Source organism: Biomphalaria glabrata, chromosome 16, assembly GCF_947242115.1.
Source record: "Biomphalaria glabrata chromosome 16, xgBioGlab47.1, whole genome shotgun sequence".
Classification (NCBI taxonomy): Eukaryota; Metazoa; Mollusca; class Gastropoda; family Planorbidae; genus Biomphalaria; species Biomphalaria glabrata.
The window spans coordinates 6,004,734-6,031,327 of NC_074726.1; the positions used below are offsets into that span (position 1 = coordinate 6,004,734).

At 34.5% G+C, this 26,594-nt stretch overlaps 1 protein-coding gene across 2 annotated transcripts; it reads right to left on the minus strand.

The window, feature by feature from the left end:
- Positions 1–1,424: 1,424 nt before the first annotated feature.
- Positions 1,425–26,594, minus strand: LOC129923379 (uncharacterized). Of its 2 annotated transcripts, XM_056014048.1 has the most exons (6): positions 26,387–26,594; positions 25,945–26,101; positions 13,363–13,462; positions 10,794–10,945; positions 8,741–8,849; positions 1,425–7,315 (listed from the first exon to the last, which is right to left on the minus strand). In XM_056014048.1, the coding sequence occupies exons 2-6, from the start codon at positions 26,081–26,083 to the stop codon at positions 7,096–7,098; spliced, it is 720 nt and encodes a 239-aa protein (XP_055870023.1). In that variant the 5' UTR covers positions 26,084–26,101; positions 26,387–26,594; the 3' UTR covers positions 1,425–7,095. The 2 variants fall into 2 exon arrangements, with proteins under 2 accessions (XP_055870023.1, XP_055870024.1); XM_056014049.1 differs by having other exon boundaries at positions 10,794–10,850; positions 25,945–26,594.

Sequence of the window (26,594 nt, forward strand, 5' to 3'; positions counted from 1 at the left end):
TTTATTAAAATCACTAAATTTAGAAAGCCTTCAGTAGAGAAAACTCAAACGTAAAGTAGGCCTAGCAGTTATACATAAAACACTGAACCATAATATTCAAATACAAAAACAAAATTTAATAAAATACTCAGAAAGACACAAAGTTAAAGGTACATTCCTCGTTCCATACGCTAGGACAAATTAGTATAAATGCTCCTTCTTCCCTAGTGCTATTAGAGCATAGAATGGGTTTCCTGAGCCAGCCAGGAAAACCAGTGACTTGGCAGAATTTAAGTCATTGGTTAACATGCATGACTATATAAGATATATAAGAAGACACATTGGCCAAAGATGGGAGAAGACTAAACAATTCAAAGTCCTTCTCTACGAGGAAGAAATGAAAAAAAAAATGGGAGAATAAACGAGAAATGGGTCAGCTCTCACACAAAGTTTAATTAAGAAAAAACAGATGCCTACTACAAGGTGTCTCGACATGACTAACATATAATATTTAGCCTCAGAACCAAACATAGCAGAATGAGACAACCCATGTTCCGGAAGGTAAGAAATAGGGACCAGTGAGATTTGTCCTTGAGGAGCATCAACAGAGAATGCCAACCATGCCCTTCAAAACTGCATACTCTATTGAGAGACCCGAACAACCCCTCTCCCACCCCACGATAAAACAAAAACTATATGGTGAGCTGCCAGATCTGGAAACCACTGCGCAGTTCATCGCAGACATAAGACTTCTTGTCTGAACCCTCCAACATACATATTAAAATGAAGAGGAAGAAGAATCTGTGATTATAATCTGAGTTTGTTCACTGTAAAAGTGTTTATTACCCAGTCGAGCCGGAGTATGAGTATCCAAGTGAAGAATGTTTTGAAATCTTCAGTTTAGGTCGTCACAGAATGCTACCTAATAGATATTAAACAGTAGTAAGTAGTAGTGAGTTGACTATTATCCGATAGGATAAACTAGCTTTTAGCGAAGAAGTTATTCTAATTGTATAAAAATTTCATCTTTCTGCGGACTCCCTTTGGTTGTCTCACGGACCCAGGTTTGAGAACCAATGCATTATATTAATTGTATTGTTAAGATCTATATATAGTTTTTTTTTTATCGAAGCTAGAAAGATTGCATCAAACTAAGACCTCATGAAAAAGTGAAATGCCGCAAGCGTACAAAAATTAACTGCTAACACCTAAACTAGATCTATGTTCACCAAAAAAAAGTTAACTTTGGACTTGAATTTAATTTTTCATAATATATTCATTTCTATAGTCCACTCCTATAAAGTAATCTATTCCCACTTAACCTTCCGAACTCAAACAAATCATAATTCAAAGACAATCAACCGATTTCACGTTGGCAAATGTTCCAAGCGACAGAGTGAGTTAACAATACACGTTTTGTAAAAAAACAACAACACATTTTCAAATATTTTGTGCACCTAGTTTTAATAATGGGAAGCATCAAGCAATACAAAGTCTTTGCAATCAGATTTGAACAAATGAGTATGAACATGCATAAAAAAAAAATACATCAACTCAATGGGGTCACCCCAGGTGCTGGCTGGACTAGGAAAAAAAAAAAGAAACACACATCAATGGGATTAAAACAAAGGAAAAGTATGTAGGGTCTGTTATATTAAATTTTTGTTATCTAAATGCCTTCTTGATTAATTGTAAATAAAAAAGTAAAAAATGACAGGTCCTTTGCGATAAATGATTTAGACCTACAAAATTTCATATCTTTAAATATACTTTTAAAAGCTTTTACAAAATTTCATATTTTTAAAATATTTTTTTAAAGCTTTTACCAATTCCTATGGGACCTTTTTCATCAGATTGATAAATATATTATACATTTTTATCCAACATGTATCCATTAGAGTGTATATATGTTACAGAAAAATGTATAATATATTAATCTATCTGATGAAACATGAACCATTTCAATTTCCTTTATCCAGTTATATATGATACTAATATCTTAAAATATTTAATTAGCTTTTTTTTTTTAAATTTACAAATAAAAAAAAATTAAGGTTTATAGTAAGACAAGCATATATATTTTAATAATATATAATTTAAACAAATGATTATATAGAACAAATAAAGCTTAAACTGATTCAAATGATATAATTTTTAACAAATTACTTTTTTCCTTCTGTTACATAAAATGGGAAAAAATGACAAAAAATAAAAGCATTATTTGAAACTGGCAATCGGATTTGAGCAGTGGGAATTCTGGCTATTATTTCATTTCTTATACAAATTGACATTGATATTTTATACATGGGTGAAAACACCTTTAGAATAAAATGCTTTAAAAAAATATAAAAAATCTCATTAGTATAATTAATACTGACCAAATCTTTGGTTACCATCAGTTACTTTGGTTGAAATAAAAATAAAATAAAATAGGTTAGAGTCAGACTTGTACATGTTTTAGCAAAACTCCCTGTCAATGGCAGATTACCATGTGAATATTTCTGTTTTTTTGTTACAAGATTAAGATAATAATAATAATAATCTTTATCATCCATATGGATATTTGTCTTACAATTTGTGCATTACACCAAACAAAACATGATAACTATAGAAAACCAAATTATACATTTAAACAAGACTGTTTGAGGGATATTACATAACCATTTTTTAATTAATGAAATATAAAAAAAAAAAATATTTTTTTTTTAAAAAAGATTTTGACAAACTTACATCACATAAAAAATTACCAGAAACAGTTCTGTTGCCAACTAGAATCTAAATGTATATGACTACATTGAGATGTGTTATGGATTACAAAGATTTATTATACTTCCAAATGTTTATCTATCTAATATTTTCAAATGTTTATCTATCTTGAACAGTGATGCCCAGCCTAATTCAATCTGCGGGCCATTTTAATTTCAAACACTAGTGTCGCGGGCCACATGATGGAAAAGATGCAAAACTTAATGAAATTGACCTGAAACTATTGTATTTCAAACCCGAGGACTCTAGTACTAACATTGAAATATTGGATATTTGAATTTTCTCTTTACACTTCAAAAAAATGGCGTAAATTCTGTTTGTATTTTTTTTACTTGTTTTTTAAAAACAGCCACACTTTCTTCATAAAAACAAACATGTCGGTATCATGTTCTACAAAAAAGTAAAGATCCGTTCACTTTTCCTAATAGATTCTATAGTCCTATTTCATGAACGCACAAATATTAAAAGCCATTAGAAAAAAGCGAGGGCCCTAAAGTAGGTAAAGATATATTTTGAACATTTTTTTAGCGTGGGGGAATTTCTATCTTTGTGCAGAAGATTCGGCGGGCCGGATGGAAGCAAGGCCGGCCCGCAGGCCGTATTTTGGGCATCACTGATCTAAAATATATCTGACTAAATGCAAAATAGTTTTTAAAAGACTATGTACAAATTCAAGTTTAGAAGTAAAAAATTTATAAAACAAGATATGCTTGACTGAATTAAGTGTTAACATACAACAAAACAAAAACAGCAGTAAAAGCCACAAAATATAACTTATTGCCCCAGATTAGTTTTGATCACGCAAACAATTAAATGCATAAAAACAAATTAATGAAGTCTTTCCCTTCTCAGAGGTTGCATAGTTACTATAAATTTGTTTACAAAGTTGAGTCTTTCCAGTTATTACATATCATGGATCACTATTTAGTTTTAGGTTTGTTGAGTTTTCCTATGAGCCAATAAAAAAGTTTTTTTTAGAACATACTGGATCTACAGCTGCTAACATTTCATAAACTGGAGCTAAGACTCAAAAAAATTATGAGGAAACTTTTCAATTGCACAGATCTATTTAACTAATCTCGATTAAAATCTTTTCAATAACTTAAAAAATGTTGCCTTGGCAGAATAAAAAAATCAACAATGAACATGATTTCCAAAATCTATATCATTATTGACCCCATTTCAATATAGATCTAGCGAGTCAATTTTAAACAAATAGTTCTCTAATTTGAAACGGTATGAATATTGATTGTGTATATCATACCAATTGATATTAAAATGATATATTTTCTAATCAAAATTATAAGGAAAAAAAAAATTCAGTAGTTAGTAAAATAAAAAAATAAAAAGTAAAAAGTTACATTTATAGTATATATATATATAAAGGTTGAAAATCATAATAGCATGACATTTGAGTTATCATAACCAAAAATTGCAATAAATCATATCACTATATAGCTTGAGTTACTTAAAATGAAAAAAAAAAAAAATCTGAAATAGTGAATTAAGGATGGATAGATTCAGCGGACACTATTGGATCAAAGACCTTCAATAATTAAGACAATTTTTTTTCGCAAGTCTTGAAAAATTATTCATGCCAAATAAAAGTCCACTTATAGCACTGATATATAGTAACATGTACACAAGGAATGGATTACTATGCAAAACTCCTATAGATGTTATTGACAGACAAGAAGTATAGAAAAGTGTTAAGATAAAAAATAAATTCAAATATTTCAATTAATGCATTTCTCTTATGACATATTCAGTTACAAATAAAAAACACAAAAACACAGAATGACTAGATATGCATGAACTAAAACAATGGGGAAACAATGGCATTGCAACACCCAGAACCTTTGTGTTACATTTATTAAATGTGGTTTCAATTAAAGCTCTTCAAAAGGTGTATGATGATGTTTGAAGTGAATATAGTGTTGCCCCTATGCGAACCAATCTGTTGAATGCTACAACTTAAAGAATGTCTTGACGCTCACAAAGTTGTCAAGAAAAAAAAAGCATAGGGTTTAAACCCAAGAGATTCTACCTCTAAGTTCACCACCTAATGGACACCAATAAAAAAAGTAAGGCATGTATAATGAACATAAAAACAAAAGACTTGGAAAATATCAAAGGTAATATAAAATGTAATTATCCTAAATCATTCTGATATCCAAATTTTCATAGGATAATATAAATACAAACATAATATACCAGTAGTATTTTACAAATGAAACTTAAAGATTGTGTGAACACAACTTTATTGCTTAAAATATTATTTATAAAAATGTGGATAGAGATTCATACAACAATTCAACTAAAAAAAAAAGTCAAATTGAGTAAAGACTAGAATGAATATGTCGATAAAAAGGAAAAATATACTTTTTCTAAAAAAAATTAAAAGGTTCAAAGTAAAAAATCGGGATTATGCCTTGATTCTAATGTTAAACAAAAATTCCAGGTCCAAACCGGACTTTTACACAACAACTGAATGTTCTTACAAAAAAACAACAACATTTAAATCGGTATACAAAATATTAACAAAATGCCAAATAATATAACCAAAATGCCATGTTATAGAAAAAAACTTTTCCCCCGAATGTCTAATACCAGGTTTATATTTAGATAAGTATATATATATATTATGATAACAGAAACACAAACGATTCAAATAATTATTCAAAACAAACTTATAGTCAGCTTAAAACAGTTTTTAGTGTTAGTAAATTAATTAACAAAGTATGTATAATGTAAAGAATAAATGTGACAAGCACCATATGAAATTACGACTGAAAAAAAATAAATGCAGCAAGGAAGAGCTTGAATACTATAAGATCACTCCATGGATACAGAAAACACACACCAAATCTAAGTGCCATCTAAGTGTTTATATTGAATAGCATTTTCATACAATAATGCTTTTGAAGATTATATAAAATTACATGTAATATTTGGAAAATTATTGCAGCGATATTATGGTTGCTTCCTGGTTGAGCGGAATGCGCGCTGGACTATCATTTGGTTGTCTCAACGGTAATGGGCTCATACCCCTGCAAGAGGTTTGGCCTAGATTATTTTCAACTCTGGAGGAACATCCGAAATGTAAAACAAACATAAACAAGAAAAAGCATAAAATCAAACAAGGTTGAACTAAAGGTGGCAGAGTGGTAAAACGCTTGGCTTCTGAACTCAGGGTTCCCAGATCAAATCCTGGGGATTTTTAATTTTGGGATATCTGGGGACCCTCTGAGTCCACCCAGCTCAAATGGGTACCTGACATTTGTTGCCGAAAAGTAAAGGTGGTTGGTCATTGTGCTGGTCACATGACAGCCTCATTAACCGTGGGCCACAGAAATAGATGACTTTTTCATCATCTGTCCTATAGATCACAAGGTCTGAAAGAGGAACTTTACTTTACTTTTAAAGGAATTTTGAAGTATCAGTGAGATTCATTCACTGCCGTTTTATGTGGCCAGTGCAATAACCAAACATCTTCACTCTCTTATACAGATATGATGTGAATGACTCAAGTATTCATGTGTCTTTTAAGCTGTGGATTGAAAACATGCTGCAAAAGTTCATACTGGTATTCAGAACCTTTGACGTAGCAGTCAAAAGCTTACTAAAAATCTACTTCCCAAGAGTTTAATCAGCAATGCTCACTATTCATACTTATGTTATGTACTATGGATGATACAAGTGACATTGTCACTCTTCTCATTCAAATTTTAATAATTTTACCCCAAATAGTGACTAAATTTTAAAGAATATAGTCAAAATATTGATATTGTTATTGCATACTTTTGTCTACTTTACTCCAATATTTAAAAATATTGAAATATTGAATAGTTTTAAAATATATTATTTGAATATGAGCTGAGTAGTGCTTGCTAAGGCCTAATGGCAGCAAAGAAATAATCTACTAGATATATATATACCCTTCCACAACAGGTCTACAAAAAAAAAGATTGTACCAGAACCTAATGAACATGCTAATGTGGCAAGCTCATATGCTATACAATAATAAAGCATCTTATGTATATTAGCTACTGCTAGTCAAGGTATCAGATACTATCACTGTCAACCTCACAGAATGTGGTTTAGGATCTGGTACATTATAGATACACTTTTTACATTGAAACTTGGTGTAAAGTTTTTAAGAACAAGTGTTGTTGTTTTTTTTTCTGAAATGCATCTGACAAAGACAGACAGTATATTATTTAAGAGATTCTGAAAAGTAAAGCCAAGCTTAGAAGCTAAGGGCTCGGTCATATGCTAAAGATCAAGTTTACTCATGACAAAAACAAAACAAAAACACAACAACAAAAAATAATTAAATTGAACACACAATTAGAAAAACTGGTGCAATGCCAGCATGATCCCAAAAGGGACAACACTGCTGATTAGCCATGGCAAGCAAGAGCCAGCATTGTTTGGATCTTCTCTTGTTGATGTATCACATTTCTTTGGGTCAAAAATCTTGTCATAGGTCTTTGTCAGAGTGCTGAAAGCAGCCTCAGGACATTGGCCTTTGAGGTCAGGAAGGCAGGTCTGAACAGCCTCCCTGCCACTGAAAAAAAAAGAAAAAAAGTACAAATTATTATTAAGACTGTCAGCATTTCACTTTAATGGTTCTAGGTTCAAATGGTGAATTGTCCAAAATTAAGTTGAATGGAGAGTTGTTGAAAAGATCATGTACACTTCTGGAGGTATTCACAAATCAGCTGGTGGCTTTCAATGTTGATGTTTTTTTCAAATCTTGGTTTGCAAATTATTTTAGGATGATATATGTTTAGTATTTCCCAATTATTCCAAGACTAATGGCCAACACAATGATCTAATGATCTATTTGTTTGTCTATGAACATCTGTTACCAGAAAAAAAAAAGTACATAAAATTCGTCTTAGGCCTAAAATAAATTGATTCCATCAGACACTGAAACAATAAGTTGAAGGTGAGAAAAGAAGGTAATACAAAATAAATAATTTATAGATTTTTTAAAAACCTATTTCTTTCACTTTGTTGGGACTAATAGTGCAGATAATTATAATATTACTTCAGTAGAACACAATTCATTTCCATTCATTGAACAATAAAAAAAAACTTTGCCTCTAAAGTTTTATTTATGTATATTATATTTATACACATTTCTGAGGTGACAATTGATTGTATTGTAGGGCCAACTAAACTTTAGTTTATTTTAAGCACAATTCCTAAAACTCTGCCTGTATTACACAGGCTATGTATTTATCTGTGTATACTTTAGAATCACTTCCACATGACATGTCTAAGAAAAATACTAAATGTCAAATGGCAAGACAAAATATACCAGATACTGAAGTCCTTCGAAGAGCGGGTCTGCAAAACATCCATACAACCTTGATGCAGCCTCAGCTGCGATGGGCAGGACACATCTGCAGAATGGAAGACCATCGCATTCCTAAAAGACTCTTGTATGGCCAACTAAGCAAAGGAAAGCGCTCGCAAGGTGGTCAAAGAAAGCACTTCAGGGACACCCTCAAAGCTTCTCTGAAGGCGTTCAGCATAGACCCAGCCACCTGGGAGACAGAGGCACATGACAGAGCATCATGGCGTCACGCTGTGAAAACTGGCGCACAGGTTGCTGAGGAAAAGAGAAACGCCAGAGAAGAAAAGCAAGGCCCATGACACTAGCTCCAGCTGGAATAACCTTCCCAGTGTGCAGCCGAACATTCGGGTTCACATAGGTCTCACCAGCCACATGAGAAGGCATAAAACACCAGTGCAAAGCCCTTAGCCCCCCTGGATGACAAAGTGGTCATCATCTAACCACAATGGACGAAATATATATATATATATATATATATATATATATATACATACAATAAGAACTAACCCCATCAGCACTGCTCATCATACAATAAGTAGGGCAAAATGAGAAAAAAGGATTTAAATTATACTGATGAGATATGTCCCTCATTTATATTTATACACAAGGTTTGATATAGACAATTACCTGCAAAAAATACTTTTCAAATCTTGAGGATGGTCTGAGCTTACATTCATTTTTGTGAAACAATTTAGAAGAGAATTCATAGGCATGTTTGTCATACAAATGAGCAACTCTAAAAAAAGAAAAAAATCAAACAAAATATTTAGAATCAGCTTCTGTAGACATTACTTACAAATATTTCAACTTCTACAAATATATCAGTTTCTTAAACTTAATAGCCAAGGACAGACATAGACGGCGTAAGAAAATCTAAATTAACCACCAAACGGTCATATTTGCACTGGAAGTGGCAAAATATGTAGGTCGCAGCTGGGCCTGCGTAGCCACGGAAATACTGCATTCTTCATTAATCTTTGGACCTGCAGACAAGCCTTATTATTAGACTTAATAGAAGAAACATATTATTTAATTGTTGAATTCTTCATTTAAAAATTTCAATATTCAATATTAAGATTGTAAAAATTTTCGACGTTATCTGTGTAATGATTGCTGAAAAGTCAGTTGGAACGAAAGAATCTTGCATTTGATTTCACAAAGCGTTAATGTTTTTTTCCTCTGCTTTTCTGTGGGGGAATAAGAGGTCCACAATGATAAATCTTGCAAAATACTCTTTAAATAACAGGTGCCCTTAGAACAACATTGAAAGGCCAAAACTAAACAATTGAGGTTGAATAGGGCAAAGAAACCTTATGGAATAACAGGTGTACATTGACCAACCGATGGTGATTAGTGTTCTTTTACTTTGTTCATAACCTATGTACTTAATAGTTAATTCCTGTATCAAGCTACTCTACCTGCATCTGAAAATGGACAAGAAGATTTCAAACACGTATGTTTTATTTCAAGAGCTTTGCATTGTCTCCACTATCATATGACACATGTGGATTGGGAGGTTCCTTTAAATCTATTACAACTCACTATTAGGGTATACTGAAGTAGCACAGCCCTGAGTTTTATTTTATGAGTTTAATGCCTTTAAACTCAGTTCAATAAAACAATTCCAAATATAAATCACAATGATAACTTGGGAGACATAAATAATAAAGTTGAAATAATCCACAGTGAAGATACAGATCATCCGTTAGAGAAAAAAAAATATAATCCAATGCAAAATACTTACAACAATGACTACTTGAAACAATGATTAATGACCCACAACTAAGCATGAACAATGACTAGTGACCCCGATAGCTAGATTAACATACTTATATAGGTAGTGTATTTCGACCTTTCTGGATCCTTAACATCAACTATAGTACATTCTCTGAGCTTCTTTGACCCCCATCATGTCCAATCAAGGCTATTGGGAAGGGTCATATTTTCTCTCACACATGCAATGTGAACTAAATAATATGAATAGTTGACTTCCTGCTGGCCAGCTCTCTTCTTTCCTTTGCGCACTGAGGCGTGGCTAGCCTGATTTGTCTCTTCTGGCTGAAGTGTGACAGTATGTTTCAACGTATGGTAAGTTGTAATAGCATGTTTGTTAGCAAAATTATTATTATTACAATTGAATGCTTGATCTTTTGATAATTATATTTTATAAAACAGGCAAATTTCACTAAAACCAATAAGAGAGATGAAAGTTGTTTTTTTTTTAAAATAAACACCTTTTATTTTGAAAACAGCAGAGGACATTGGCAATGAGACCTTTTAATGTGCTTGATCTAATTAATAGCTTTTTACTGAAATGAGTGTGTAATTATCAGGCAATGTTCACAACATGTAAGTTTCCCCGGTTATAGCATAAACAACTTTACTTTAGGTTTAGTATACCTACAAAACAAAGTATATATTCAAACATTTAAAAAAATAATTTTTGATAATCTTTGTTTTTACTTCTAGAATTAACCCTGGGTGATGACAGTATTTTGGTTAGTCTCACATACAGAAGCTTTCAATTTCACATAACATTTAACTACAGGCAAGTGTGTGTAACTGTATTAGAAAAAAAAAAGACATTTTCATTAAGACTTAGAAACCTGATTTCACTCCCTGCTTAATTTTTAGATTTAAATTATGAAAGATGAAATCAAAGAAAAAGACAAAAACTCACCCATTTTGTTTTGATATTGACACACAATTTGCAATGCATTTTCCCAATTGCTTCTTTCTGGTAGAAATGTAAGTACAGATGAGTTAGCCTTTAAACAGTTGAGGAGATGAACAAATGCACAATCAACTATGTCAAGCCATGGTTGTGGATTTCTGCATAAAGAGGTTACAATAAATCATATCTTTTCTTGTTTTGTTTTTTTTTAAAGGAAAAATAATTTTAAATAGTTTTCAGGCCCTCTGATACAGCCATAAAATTTTTTTGTATTAAAAATCTATTTTCTCCATAAAACATGTCTACAATCACTCCTTTTTTTACTAACTGTCTCTCTTATAAATGAAATATGACCAAAGAATGAGCCTTTAAAATTATTTATCAACCAGAAGGTAGACATTATCATTTTTTTTAGCAGGTACATTCTTGCAACTTTCATTAGAGATTTTCAGGATAAACTAAGAATATATAGGACCCTAAGCGATCGTCACTGTTGCAAACTATGTTTTTAATAAAATATTTTTAATCTCAATGTATGGCAGTTGATCTTAATATCAAATCTCTTTTATAAAAGTTAGTTTGTTGTTACTTTAAAAAAAAATTAACTTTAAATCAAAGAGTGAAAGTCTAATGCTTTCTACATATTTGTGCTACAAACAAAAGTACTTTACAAAATTTGATTCTGTAGTGCTAAAAAATGCACAAAACTTATCATACGCTTTAAAAACAACAATTTTAGGTTTTCAACACTTTCTTGATTTTGTTCACAGAATACAACAAGCTTGCTTTTTAAAGTTTTTCAGCTTTGTATGAAAATGGCCTGCTTTTTTCCACCCCAACCAAAGGAAAAATTTTTTTAAAAAGCATTTAAGCCATAATCATAAAGTATTATTAAGTCTTAAAAAATGTATAGTCCATGACAGTATTAAGCTATATTGACCTATAGTTTTAAAATATAATTTGACACTTTCAAGATAAATTTGATAGGGATCTGTGTATGCAAAATAAAAAAAAGGAAATGATTTCAGTTGTGCTTTGAATTATGAGAATAGACAATCTCACCTAAAAAAACAACAAAAAAACTTTAATTCTAAAAAAAATTTACTAAGTCTCAACTTCTAGATTGCTAGCATAATTATTATTTGATTTTTTTTTTTTACATCTTTATGTTATATAACGTTTTAAACACAATCTTTTTTACACTTCCTCTTATCAGCTTGCAAACTCTTCATGGGTGAAAAAAAAACAGAGGAAAGAGGAGCCTGGACACTATTAGCTTGCAAACTCATCATGGGTGGAAATTGGGTGGACCCAGATTTTGAAAATGGCTCTAATGATTTTCCTAGAAATTTGACAGTTTATGCATGTATTTTAGGGCTAAAGTTGAGCTGAGCTCAAGCTCTGGCCAAATATCCAGCTATATTTAACTCAGACCTTACATCACTGCAGGATAGTTGGGTGACACTGACCAGACATCTGTATAGCGGTGCAGAGCTATCTCAAGAGTGAAAGCGGAATGCTACCTTTATTTGTTTAGTCCATCACACTGAGTTTATAGATGGATAAACATGGGAACATATTAAGTCAAAAGGGATTAATGTAACTTGATGTACAACATAATGACACTGTCTAGAGGTCTCATCTTATGATTTTGCTTACTTAGTTCTAGCCGTTTCAGATAGTTAGGAGCGGATTTGTAAGGTATTTAGAGTTGTGTGAAACTTTATATTGTTGAGAGTCGGGTGGACATGGAAATTAGACTCTGGGTGTTCTGGGGAGGTAATGTGTGCAGGTCCAGATGTGATTAGCAGACCTTTTCATGGATGTGTGCGTGGGTTGTTTCCTCTCTATATTGATATTGGGTATTATTGTATTTTGCTGTTATAATTAACCATTGATAATATTGCTTAAATAATACCAGTATTGATAATTTGTTTGTATACTACTATAAATACAAAAATATAGCCCGCTTTAATGGATATCAGGTTGCAAAACAGTTGGGGGACACAAGCATTGTTGTACGTTAGATAAATTATTTAGTGGTATCAGTGGGAAGCGTGGTCGCGAGGCTAAGTACACCTGAACTTGACTTGGCTTCCTATGAAGGGGGCTTCGAGGTTCGACTCGGGCAGAGTTGTGTTTACTGAGCGCCCAAAGGCAGCACAGAAAAAACCTTCTCCTAAATACCCACCCACACCCTCACTGGTCCACAACTGAGATTGCACCAAAGTGCTCTGAGCATGCTATAAGCATGAAAATAGCGCTATATAAAAGCCATAATTTATTTTATTCATCAGTTAATTAATGTTGATCAACTTATCAATCAGAAGGGAAATAAAAAAAAAAAAAGGAAAATAAATGAATATTAACATAGGCACATGTTTTGTAAAATGTTACAAGAAGCTATTTACTAGACACTTAAGGACGATATCATCTTGGATCCAACTCCAGATGAAAAGTAAAATAAGATATCTGGACATCGTCCCAAAGTGTTTGTAGAATCTGGCTGTATACCAGTGCATTTTAACATGTTTTTTCACAGCTAAGGTTTGAAACAAGAATATACTGTTCTTACTTGCAAACAATATCTGGTCCTTCATTTAAATTCATCTTATCAACATTGAGCTCTGGTTTTAAACAATTTTTTATTAACTCGAGTGATCCACAGGCTTGCACTAGATGAAAAACAAATGTAAACAATGTTATTAAAAAACTTTTAACTATTCAATACAAACATTCATTTCATTTACAATTTTACATTTAATTAAAAAAAAAAAAAAAGAAGTTAATTTAATAAACAATAATAATATCCTGAATCCATTGACGTTAAAAATAGAAATATAAAAAAAAAATATTAAAAAATTAATCTAGACTATATAAAATACATTTGCTAAATAAAATGTATTTTCATAGATTAGATAAATTTTAATCTAGATTATAGATCTAGAGTAACCACTACTTTAATAGACTCATCTCTACATATTTAGATCTAAACTAGTATGTAGTATATATCTAGAATAGAGTCTCAATAGTAATTAGGGGTGCACTGGATAGTACTTATTCGGCCGGAGCCGAATATTGACGAATAGTAAAATATGATATTCGCCTGAAGCCGGATACCTACATGTCTTGAAAATAGCTTGTGTTGCTGAACATTAATTTCAGACCAACAACTGGTCCAAGGACCACTTCTGGTTCTGGCATCCAAGAGCACGCTATTCTGCCTCAACGTGGTGCTCGTGTGGAAATGAGGAAGTGGTTAGGCTAATAGAATAGCAAAACAAAACTCCAGTGTGAGTGTCCAAGGGTAGGCGAGAGTGGACTCATTGCACGGAGCGGAGTTGAAAGAGAGCTCCGACAGTCCTGTCGATAATCCATGCGCCGTTCCTTAAGGGACCATTACATAAATGGCATGTCCTACACGGTTAGCTTGGTACAACATAGGAAAATGAAGGAGGTTCCTGGTATACTCAGCCTTCGCCCATGCGCCCGGAGTGCCAGATATATCAGAAATAGCAATGCTTTACATAGGCATTGACTCAGGTTTCTTTCAGACAGAACGGTTGTTCAAATAGGCTTCGTTTTTTTTTTCCCCTGTTCAATCAGGTTTTTTTTTCTTCAAACCTAGAGCTAGAGGAGCCTTCGGCTCAGCTCTTAGACAATCACATGGTTGTGGCATCAAGGGCTTAATACTGATAGTAGCTGTTAGTTAATAGTTGGAATCTGAAGCGTTGTAGGTCAATATTTATTGTTTTAGATTAATTCATTTGCGGCAAATGATATTTTATTAACAGCGGGAACATCAAATATACCTATTTATAGCTTGAACCTTAGATGGTGCCGAAGTATAGATTTAATTGTATTATTATTGATATCTATGTTTAGTTCATTCTACAGTTGTATAGATCTAAGAACATTAGGCAAACCAACTATAGAAGAAAAATACTCATCCACACCCTCCCTAGCAAAAAAAAACATTAATAGACTGTGTGTTCGACTGATTTTAAAAACCTGGTCAGATAGACATAGTGAGCCTACACATGTAGTCCTAGTGTAGTGTGTACAGTTGATGGTGTTGACCATCACATGTTTTTTTTTCCTTAGGCATGCGCAATAGTGTTGAGTGGTCAGGCGAAAAAAGATAACACATTGGCATGGTCAGTCAAGCATGTAGATAAATTATACCTGTACACTAGTTATAAAGGTCAAGTGTTTCTTTACATTCCAGCATATTTTTTCTTTGTTTGCTAGGGTTAGGGTTAGGGTTGGGTGTTAATTGTGGTGTTTCACATCAATTTATTTTCTGTGATTTTAAACTTTACTGTAAGGTTGTCCGTTATATTTTAAGTCAATAGCTTTCTTTCTAAAGGTTTTAATACAAGGTAAAAAATAGACACATGCACATCTTTGTTTTATTTTATTGTGCAAAAAATGTATTTAAGAAACATCTTCCTTAATTATTACTGATTTTATCGTGGTTTCTGTTACTGTTACAAAAGGGCCTATGGGTGTCAAGTGTGTAAAAAGTAGTCCAAGCCTGATACACAGTGGCTAAGTAAGCACCGTAAGTAAAAAAAAAAAATGGTAATAACAAGGAGTTATTTGACACTCCCAAATTATTAACAATATCCTCATCACATCAAGACACTTGTAATAATTAATATTTAAGCTAACACTTTAGGAAAAGTAAATCAATGTAATATTTATTTACAGTGTAGTATGCTTTCTTAGCATGTTGGGTTTTTTCATTCTGGATTAAAAATGGTCAATGTCTATCAATAAATTGAATGTCAAGGACTAAATCTAATAAATAAAATATGGAGTAGGGGGTGTTTAGCTCTCCATTAAAAGATAGGCCTGGTCGTATCTTTAACGCTAATATACACAAATCTGAGCCTTGTACTTTTTTCTACAAAATAATTAGTTACTGGCTTACTGGGCTATGAAATCTCGTGGTTTGTGTTTTTTGTAGCAAAGGGTCAATAGTTCAGGTGTGTGATCTTTAGTCCAGCTTACTAATTGAGATTTATATCCAAGTAACTCGGCTAACATGAAGAGGTGTGGCCTCTAGTCCAGCCAAGTGATTGAGATTTTTCTCAAAATAAACAAACTTATTGTCCGGTTACCCGTGTAGGGGTGTAGTTTGAAGTCAGCCCCCTAATAAAGATTTACTACCAAGTAAACAAACTCAGTTCCCTCGTACGGTGTGACCTCTAGAGAGTGTCAATATGCTGACATTAAACCTAAGTTCATAGTATTTGACTAGTGGTCACCTATCTATCAATGAACTCAATGAGATGGACTAAAGAAATAAAAAAGGGGGTGGGAGTTGTTCATCTCTACCTCAGGAGATATACCCGCACAGCTAGACAGACGTCTGGTCAGCATGACGTAGTCAAGGAATGTAACATCTTAACATGTCAACTAACCCACTCAACGTTCATGACAAAATGAAAAAAATGTGCCAGCCATTGCTGCTCTGTATTTAACACGCATTTATAATGTAAAAGTTTCATTTCTTTTTATATTAGCATGCCTTGTCCTTATAATAAAAGGTGCATATTCATATAATTCCTATTTTTAAGCACATTATTATGTTTTAAATATAAACATTAATACTATAACAGACATTAATTGAAAGAGGTCCACTTTATGCATATTTTATAGGTGTACTTTTTACTATTCGGCCAACTATCTGGTAGTAATATTTGACCAGACCTGAATATTGCCGACTAGTGAAAAAATGCTGAATATTCGGCAGAAGCCGCAGTGACTATCCGGTGCACCCCTAATAGTAATGCTAATACAGTACTACTAGGTCTAGATCTAATAGGCTCTCTATCCAGATTCTAGTACTAGATATATATAGTCCATATCCTACAAAGTAGTAGGCCCACAATGTATTTCTGCCCACCATATGCTGTGTTGCAGTCCACATTTTTTAAAATGAACTTATATATCACTTTTAATTACCTTTCCATCCAAATAATGATGATAGTAAAATATGCTAGCGATTTTGGTTGCAGAGACAGAGGATTGACTAGATGTATTGAATGCTGGCATTCACTTATTAAAATTCCATAAGATCGATAATGTGTGTGAGTTGGGGAGGGGGGGGGGGGAATTACGTTGAACAATTTTACACCATATAGCTCAATGGAAAGCAGATATCAATGAAGAGCTTTTAAAAATTATGTTGGTTTTAAAGCAGAATTACGCAAATTTTAATGGTAAAGTAAACAATTTTTATCAGTGTGCATTATATTTTATCATTTATACTTTTTCAAATAATTATCTTTAAAGATATTTTAAATCAAGATTGTAAAAGCACAAGAGCAGAGGTAATCTGTGATTAGTTTGTTTATATGGGACCAACTATAAATATTTTAAGTTCTAATATTAATATAATATTGTTCATTTAGCTAAAATAACTTTTAGACAATAACATTTTTAGCAATATTTTATAAAATTGCTTACTGGAAATGTGTAAAATACTGTTATAAACCTGGTGGTGGCACAGATGGGGGTAGTGGTGTGTGTGTAGTCAGCCGACGCAAATCGCCCCAGGCCAGCGCTAGACAAGCGGTCAACTGTGACGAGTTACGACGATCAGCCGAGACGAGTGTCAACACGGCGGTTCGGGAAGGATCGACGGCAGTTCGGGAAGGATCGCCGATGTGAACAGAGCTCAGGAGCGTCACGAGAGTTGTAGTCATCTGACCACCTAGAAACGTCGAGCGGCGTTCTGTCCGGTTCAAGAAGGCCAGTAGGGACCCTATATAAGAGCGGAGGTGACGCAGTCAAGACGGTTCAGAAAGCGGGTTCACGACAGGAGTTCAGAACACGGTCGACTACAGCACAGTTCAACAGTGTAGTTCTGTACGGAGCATTACGACGGTTCAGTGCGGAGTACTGTCAAGTACAGTTGAGACGAACAGCGTCTTGATCTTGGTCTGTGATCGAGTCCGACACAACGAGCCCAAGTGTGTGAAGTCAGTCACGAACTGTTGAACCCAGTGCAAGCCCGGAACGAGACGGAGAGGCCAGTGCAAGAGTTGATACGGCGGAACGGTGTTATCGGAGAGATATTTGTTATCGCAGAGCTATTTGTACTGTTCTACGTGCTGCCAATTGTACAGTATTGGCTGTTATTTATGGACATTAAACCTTTACGTTATTTTGGAGCCCTGACTTTTCAAGTTCTTTGAGTTGGTGGTGTATGGTGCAGTTTGCAGAGAGCCTGGATAGTGAGATTCGTAACAATACAGTAACAAAACTATAATATAAATAAAAAATCTAAAGATCCATTCTGTACCAGTATATTATTATAATAATAAAATTCTTTTCTATATCTGCGCCTATCGTCAGCATGGGTTCGTCTTTAGGTCTCAAATATGTGCACCACAACATTTGTTAGAGCTCTCCAATTGTTTCTTTCAGATGCTATCTATGCCATCTGCTTTCCTCTATGCCAGTGAGAGTAATGGCTTTGTCTGCATTAGAGGAGGTTGTAACTGGCTGTGACCTAGAATTAGGATAGGTCATACGACCAGTGACCTGTACTGTACTGGCAAGTTAGTCCAGTGGTACTTTGTGGTCCCAATTATATTATCTAGGCTAATAACTATAGCCTCTAGATGTATAATACTACCGAGACAAACAAATAATAATTCTGAGATTTCAGTTGCAACAAAAAAAAAAGGAGTTTATTTACAAACGAAAGGAAAAGATCATGAAAAATATAAATGGCAATAAAGGCTCACCAAAAGAAAATGACATAATGAAACTAAGCAAAGTAGCAGGACAGTTTCCGGTCAATATAATGAAGGACCACCATCGTAGAGGCACAATAATGTCTTATGCCGAAAAACCAAAAAGATGGTTTACAATAATATCATACATACATTAACAATGAAATGACGTCATTCATGAGACATTTTATGTCAAAAACCACAGCGAGGGTTTACATTAGTTTACAATAATATCATACATACATCAACAATGAAATGACGTCATTCATGAGACACACTACTGTCTCGTATCTAAACAAAATATGTCTTTCAAAAAAAAACATACAGAAGAGGATAAGAGACTAAGTAGACCTATACCATTTACATAAATCAATTTAGTACTAACAAATTGATAAAATCTACTTAGCTCATTATCGAAATACTCTTCCCACAACAGTGGCACACTCCTCTTGAGTAACACAATTGTACAACACAAGTATGACTTAAACAGTATATAGATTTAATTCAAAATACACTGGTCAGTTGAAAGGCTCAAGAGAGAGTGGCCCTCGTAAACAATTGACAGGGACATAAATCAAGTACTAAAGGGGGCTAACTCTAATAAAAAAAATAAAGGTAGCCACCCTTATTGTCCCTCTTGTCACACCTCCCCCCTTAAAAATGCTCTTGTGGGGAAATTATATGATGCACAAGGCATTCAACTTGTTTGCAAAGAATACAGTTTTTCAAAACCCAAAAATTACATCAGCTCAATATTATCGTCCTTTGTCTAGACAACACTTCTAATCCAAAGGGGAGGAAAAAGTCTGAGTAACATTATTTACAATACAAAAGTATCAGTAGACTGATTGTCTTCTACTGTATTATGTTATCTACACTCTTGACAGAGCATCAGCAACTACATTCTCTTTCCCTTTTACATGTACAATATTTAGATCAAACGGTTGGAGAGTCAAACTCCATCTCAGGATCCGTTGATTCTTCCCCCTCATTTGGTTAATGAAAGTTAGGGGGTTATGATCTGTGTATACTGTTACAGGATACAGATTACTATTTATATAGTAGCTGAAATGAAGAACTGTCAAAACAAGACCCAGTGCTTCCTTTTCTACCACGCTATAGTGCATCTGATGCGACTTAAATTTTTGGGAAAAGAATGATATTGGGTGTTCATTGCCAGCTTCATCGGTTTGGGTCAAGACCGCACCCACCCCAGAGTCACATGCATCAACATGCAAAATGAGAGGTTTAGAATGGTCAATTGCTTTTAAAACTGGGGCTGTACTGAGAACACATTTCAGCTCTTCAAAAGCTCTTTGAGCAGAAGTGTTCCACTGAAATTTCCTTTTCCCTTTCAGGAGGTCAGTTAATGGGACAGCTATAACTGAATAATTACAGCAAAGCTTACGATAGTATCCTGTCATACCTAAAAACCTTCTGACTTCCTTTAAAGATTCAGGTACAGGGTACTCTTGAATGGCTTCCACTTTAGCCTGAATAGGTTTAACTTTCCCGTTACCCACAATGTAGCCTAAATATTGTATTTCTGCTCTACAGAAATCACATTTGTTAAGGTTAATAGTAAGATTAGAGTTCGTCAGCTTTTGAAATAAAGTCCGTAGACAAGCCAGATGAGCATCAAAGTCATCATGGTATATGACTAAATCATCAAGATAGGCTGAACAGTTTGGGATGTCAGCAATAACTTTGTTCATCAACCTCTGGAAAGTAGCTGGAGCGTTTTTCATACCAAAAGGCATAACTTTGTACTGATATAGGCCATCTGAAGTGCAAAAGGCAGAAACTTGTTTCGCCTCCTCCGATAAAGGAACTTGCCAATACCCAGACAAGAGATTGACTTTTGTTACATAGGTGGCCTGTCCAACTCGATCGATTAAGTCATCAATGCGGGGAATTGGAAATGCATCTGCTTTGGTCACTAGATTCACCTTTCTATAGTCAGTACAGAATCTATATGTACCATCAGGTTTAGGTACCAACACGCATGGTGAGCTCCATGGGCTTTCACTTCTTTCTATAATGTTATTTTCCAGCATATAGTTTATCTCAGAAGTTAGGAATTGAGATTGGGCGAGAGGAAGTCTGTAAGGGTGTTGCTTCACAGGAGTTGCATCCCCTACATTAACTTCATGTATCACTAAGTTTGTCTGCTTTGGCACATCAGAAAACAGCTGCGGGTACGCTTCGATTAAATCACTGATTGCTTCCCTTTCTCGTTGACTAAGATGTTCTAATTTTTCTGACAACTTACACAGGGCTTCAGAATTTTTTATCTTAACTGTAGGGATTTCTTTGTCGAGAACGGTATCTGCATATACCTGGTTCTCTTTTCCCATGGGGACTGAACTCTTTACAATAGCTAGTGCAGTTGCCTGATCTGAGGATCTTTCGTGAAATTTCTTTAACCTGTTTATGTGACATCGAATTTTTCCTTTTCTTTTACCAGGGACATGTACGGTGTAGTTGACATCACTTTCCTTGCCCACTACCTCGTATGGCCCATCATACCTTTTCTGAAGGGCATCACCTTCCGTTGCCGTTTCCAATAATACTTTGTCACCTATTTTAAACTGTCTTTGTTTGGCCTTCTTGTCATAAATAGATTTGGACTTATTTTGGCTTTCTCTAAGATTGCTATAAGCCAAGTCATTAATTCTAAAGAGTTTGTCCCTTAGATCTCTAACATATACCCTCAAGTCTTTCGTTTCCTCCTTAGTTGGTATCCAGTTTTCTTTAATTATTTTCAATGGACTTCGTACCGTGTGTCCAAACACAAGTTCAAAGGGACTGAACCCTGTCGATTCTTGCTGGGCATCGCGTAGAGCAAACAGTAAGAAGTTAATGTTTTCATCCCAAGTGTTTGTCTCGGTCTCAGCGAACGTTCTCACCATGTTTTTCAGTGTTTGGTGAAAGCGTTCGATGGCACCCTGGCTTTCGGGGTGATATGCCGTTGAAACCGAGTGTTCAATTCCCATCTGGCGAAGTGCCTGTTGGAAGATGTCTGACATAAAATTGCTGCCTTGGTCGGTCTGTATAACCTTTGGCAACCCGAACGTTGTGATAAATTTTGACAATGCTGTCACAATGGTTGTTGCCTTGATGTTTCTCAATGGTACTGCCTCTGGATAGCGCGTAGTCTTGCACATTATGGTAAGAAGGTACTGGTTTCCTCGTTTTGACCTTGGCAATGGACCAACACAGTCCATAAGGATGTGTGAAAATGGTTCTTTTGGTGTTATATTCTCTTGAAGAGGCGCTTTTGGAGGCGATTGATTAGGCTTTCCTGTGATTTGGCAGGCATGACATGATCTGCAGTACTCAGCTATTTCTCTGTTAATGCCTGGCCAGTAGAAATGTTTGTATATGCGTCGCCGTGTTTTGTCAATCCCTAAGTGTCCGGACATAGGGATGTCATGACCAAGCCTTAATATTTCAGACCGGAACACATTAGGTATGACAATTTTAAGGGTCTGTTCGTCAGTGCTGCCATTAAGTGATGATTTTTCTGTCCACTTTCTGACAAGAATGTCATTATGCATGGCATATTGTTGGCCTATTTTTGTATCGCCACCTTGTAGCTTGTGGATGATGTTGGCGATCTCCATGTCATTCATCTGGCTATCACGAAGGTCAGCTATTGATGGTAGGCCGTTTTGAAATGGATTGCAGAAAAAGTCAACTGAAAGTTTGGGTTTCTCATCTATCTGGTCAGTATCTTTCTTATCATTTCTTTGTTGTCGGATTAGTTTTTGTTGCCTGGTTTCTACTTGTTGTATCGTTTCTTGTACTACATTTGTATTTTCATGACATCGGTTTAGTTGTTCCATATCCTCTACTTCTACTTGTCTCGGCCACCAGCTATAAGTTTGTTTCCATTTGGTAATTTGAGACTCTGTTGGAAAACCAATGTTAGGAACATTTCCTATCAGCAGTTCAAATGGTCCTTCATCCACCACTATTACTTCCACCATTTCGTTGAAGTATGGGGAGTTGATATGTACTTTGGCCGTCGGATACTCCTTAATGTGGCCACCAAAACCTTGAACTCTGCAATGTTTCCGACAATATTGATTAGGATTCACCAACTTTGCCAACACTACACATTTTGTGGCCCCTGTATCTCTTAGGGCTGCCTGGATGTAATGGCCGTTTACGATTGCAGGGCTGACATATGGTGACAGGTTGTTATCTAGCCCGCCTACATAAGCCACTACTTCCTTTTTCTTATAAATTCTTCTGCCTGTGTCTCTACATTGTTTCGCCACGTGTCCAAATCTACCACATGTATAGCATCTTATACTCTGTCTTGAATCTGTTGTACTAGATTCTGTAAATTTGGATTCCGTTGTGGCAAACAATGCACTTGCTTGATCCACAGGAGCTTTTTGCAAACTTTCGCCAGGATGAGCAGCAACGTATCTTTGGCATAGGTACAGGACTTCATCCACATGTCTGGGCTTTCTTTCTTGGAGGAATGCAAAGAGATTTTCCCCAGCCGACGAAATTATTTTATCTATTATGATGAACTGTTTCAAGTTCTCAAAAGATTCCTCAATGCCTGAGGACTGAAACCATTTCTCGAAAGTAGCTTTCACCTCGCCGACAAATTGTTTCATGTTGCCGTCGTTCGGTGGTTTCAGAGCGTGGAATTTACTTCTATAGTCGTCCTCACTGCATTGGTAAAACTCTAGAAGAGTCTTTTTCAGCAAGGTGTAGTCTCCCACGTCCTTGTCATTCAGCACCTGCAGCGCATCTAGTGCTCTTCCACCCACTAGGCTGAGGAGTTCTCTGACCCATTCTTTCTGGGATTCGCCTTCCAGCCTCATCAGCATTTCAAACCTATGGATGAATGAATCCATTCTGTCTGTCCCTTCAACAAACTTCTGCATTTTTGTGCGCCTTGTATTTCTGATGTTGGGTTCGTCGTTGGCTTCAGCTGTTTTGGACTCCTTTGCAATTCGTGCCTTAGATTCGTGTTCCTCCATCTTGATTTTTGCTGTCACCTGCAGTTCCTCCATTCTTCTTTTGAACTGTGTTTCTTCTTCCTGCATTCTTAACTTTTCTCTTCTCTCCTCTGCTCTTGCGTCCCTTTCTTCGTTTTGCCGGAAAGCTCTGGCAACCCATTCTTCAAGTTCTTCCTTCTGGTAACCTAATTTCCTTCCTGTCTCGTACAAGTCCAGAAGTTCACTTTGTTTTACAGACATTTTCAGGATTTAGAAACCTGAAGAATTAAAATAATACTGGTACAGAAGAAAAACAAATGTAAAAACTACAAAAAAAAAAGAATGAAATCAAATAACTCCAAAATTTGACAGTATACAATCAAAAAAAATTACTCCAATAAAACAACTATGTTTACTGTCCTTGTAATATCTCAGTAGGGTTCTAGGGAAGACACACTGGTGTTTACAAAAACAAAAACTATTTCACCCTGTTCACGAGCCCCCATGTGACCTAGAATTAGGATAGGTCATACGACCAGTGACCTGTACTGTACTGGCAAGTTAGTCCAGTGGTACTTTGTGGTCCCAATTATATTATCTAGGCTAATAACTATAGCCTCTAGATGTATAATACTACCGAGACAAACAAATAATAATTCTGAGATTTCAGTTGCAACAAAAAAAAAAGGAGTTTATTTACAAACAAAAGGAAAAGATCATGAAAAATATAAATGGCAATAAAGGCTCACCAAAAGAAAATGACATAATGAAACTAAGCAAAGTAGCAAGACAGTTTCCGGTCAATATAATGAAGGACCACCATCGTAGAGGCACAATAATGTCTTATGCCGAAAAACCAAAAAGATGGTTTACAATAATATCATACATACATTAACAATGAAATGACGTCATTCATGAGACATTTTATGTCAAAAACCACAGCGAGGGTTTACATTAGTTTACAATAATATCATACATACATCAACAATGAAATGACGTCATTCATGAGACACACTCCTGTCTCGTATCTAAACAAAATATGTCTTTCAAAAAAAAACATACAGAAGAGGATAAGAGACTAAGTAGACCTATACCATTTACATAAATCAATTTAGTACTAACAAATTGATAAAATCTACTTAGCTCATTATCGAAATACTCTTCCCACAACAGTGGCACACTCCTCTTGAGTAACACAACAATTGTACAACACAAGTATGACTTAAACAGTATATAGATTTAATTCAAAATACACTGGTCAGTTGAAAGGCTCAAGAGAGAGTGGCCCTCGTAAACAATTGACAGGGACATAAATCAAGTACTAAAGGGGGCTAACTCTAATAAAAAAAATAAAGGTAGCCACCCTTATTGTCCCTCTTGTCACACTGGCTATTGTGGCCAAGTGAAATAAAATACTGCATTCATCCTTAACTTTGGAATAGAGGCTAATGCCTTTTTTTTTATTCTAATATACAGATTTCCTTTTAAATTTGTGCAATTTATGCATAGACTAGAGCTATATTATTTTTTTTCTTGGATTAAATATTTTCCCAATTATGCATTGCATTTCTTTTATCAATGTCTGCAAACTAAAAACTATAAAGGGCATGTCCAAGAAAGTTTAAATTTAGCCAATACACACTAGGCCTATAGATTAATTGCTAACAGCAGAGCTTTTTTTGTGACGGAATGCACCCGCGCAGCATTCCGCACCTTTGTCAATGTGGGGAAACAATTATTAATTTATTTATAAAAGTTAGAGGCAATCCATCATGGAGTACCGGCACTTATTTTATTTTACAAAAAAAAAAGCACTGGCTAAGAGTATTTATAATAAATAAGATGATTTAGAGTAGACTCTATGGTAATTTCCCTCTTACCAACAAGTTAAGCGCTACCTCCGCAATTTTTACGCTTGAATTTTTATAGCTCCTTAATGGTTAGTCCTAGGAAAAAACTGCAAACATCTATAAAAACTCTCATCTATTTGTCAATAAAAATAGCTATATTGTTGAACCTGTGTAAAACCATTCGACCATTGTTTTTCAGAGTAAACGAAACTAAATAATGTACCATCTGAACTATAAAGAAATAGACTATAAATAAAAACAATAGAAGACTAGTTTTGTCACAAGTATCAAAATAGAGGCTCATTTAAAATTTAATCAAAGATTGTGGGGTGTTCGTTAATGTCAGAAAATAGGGGGTGTTGCCTCTAGAGACAAAAATTACTATAGATCTAGATGAGTCTAATGACTGATGAGATGAGAATAATCATAATGAGATCTACTTGATCTAGATTCTAGATATGATCTAGCTAGAATCAGTCTAGATTTAGATTCTAGATTTTACTTTAGACTTAGACTTACTTAGACTCTACGTCTCTAGATTTAGATCTAGATTCTCTTTAACTCTACTCTACTAAACTCTACTAGCACTTACATTTTGCGAACTCTTCAGATAATTGAGCTTGAATTCCAGACATGACCACAGGTGTGACTGATTCTGTTCCATAAACTGATACAATAGTGGTTATCCCCATTGACATGACAATGCAAACAAGATGAAGGTTTGCAAACATTTTGATTATTTATTAATACTTAAATTATAAATATTAAATATTATTAATAATATTAGAATATAACATCTACTATAACTATTAGATGAATGATACAACTTCAAGATTCAAGTGTGAAGTAACAAATGATGGATCTAGATTAGATCTACAATTCTAGGTCTAGAGTAGATTTTAGAATCTAGATCTAGATACTTAGTTGACTTAGTCGACTTAAAGTTAGTCAAGTGTCTTAGTCTGACTTTTTCACTTTAGTTCACTAAGAATCATAATTTAATTTATCATAAGACGATAAGATTAGAAAGTTACAAATCTAGACTCGATAGAATTAGATACAGTCTAAATCTAGTATTCTAGATAGTCTAAGTAAGCTGCACTAGAGTCTAGATTTGGCGTTGATCCTTTAACTGAACACTGTGATTATATCTAAAATTAATTAAATAATTAATGTAGATTATATTAGAGATCGAGATCTATATAGAGTCAATATAGATTTCGACTTGTGAGTTACCTCCGC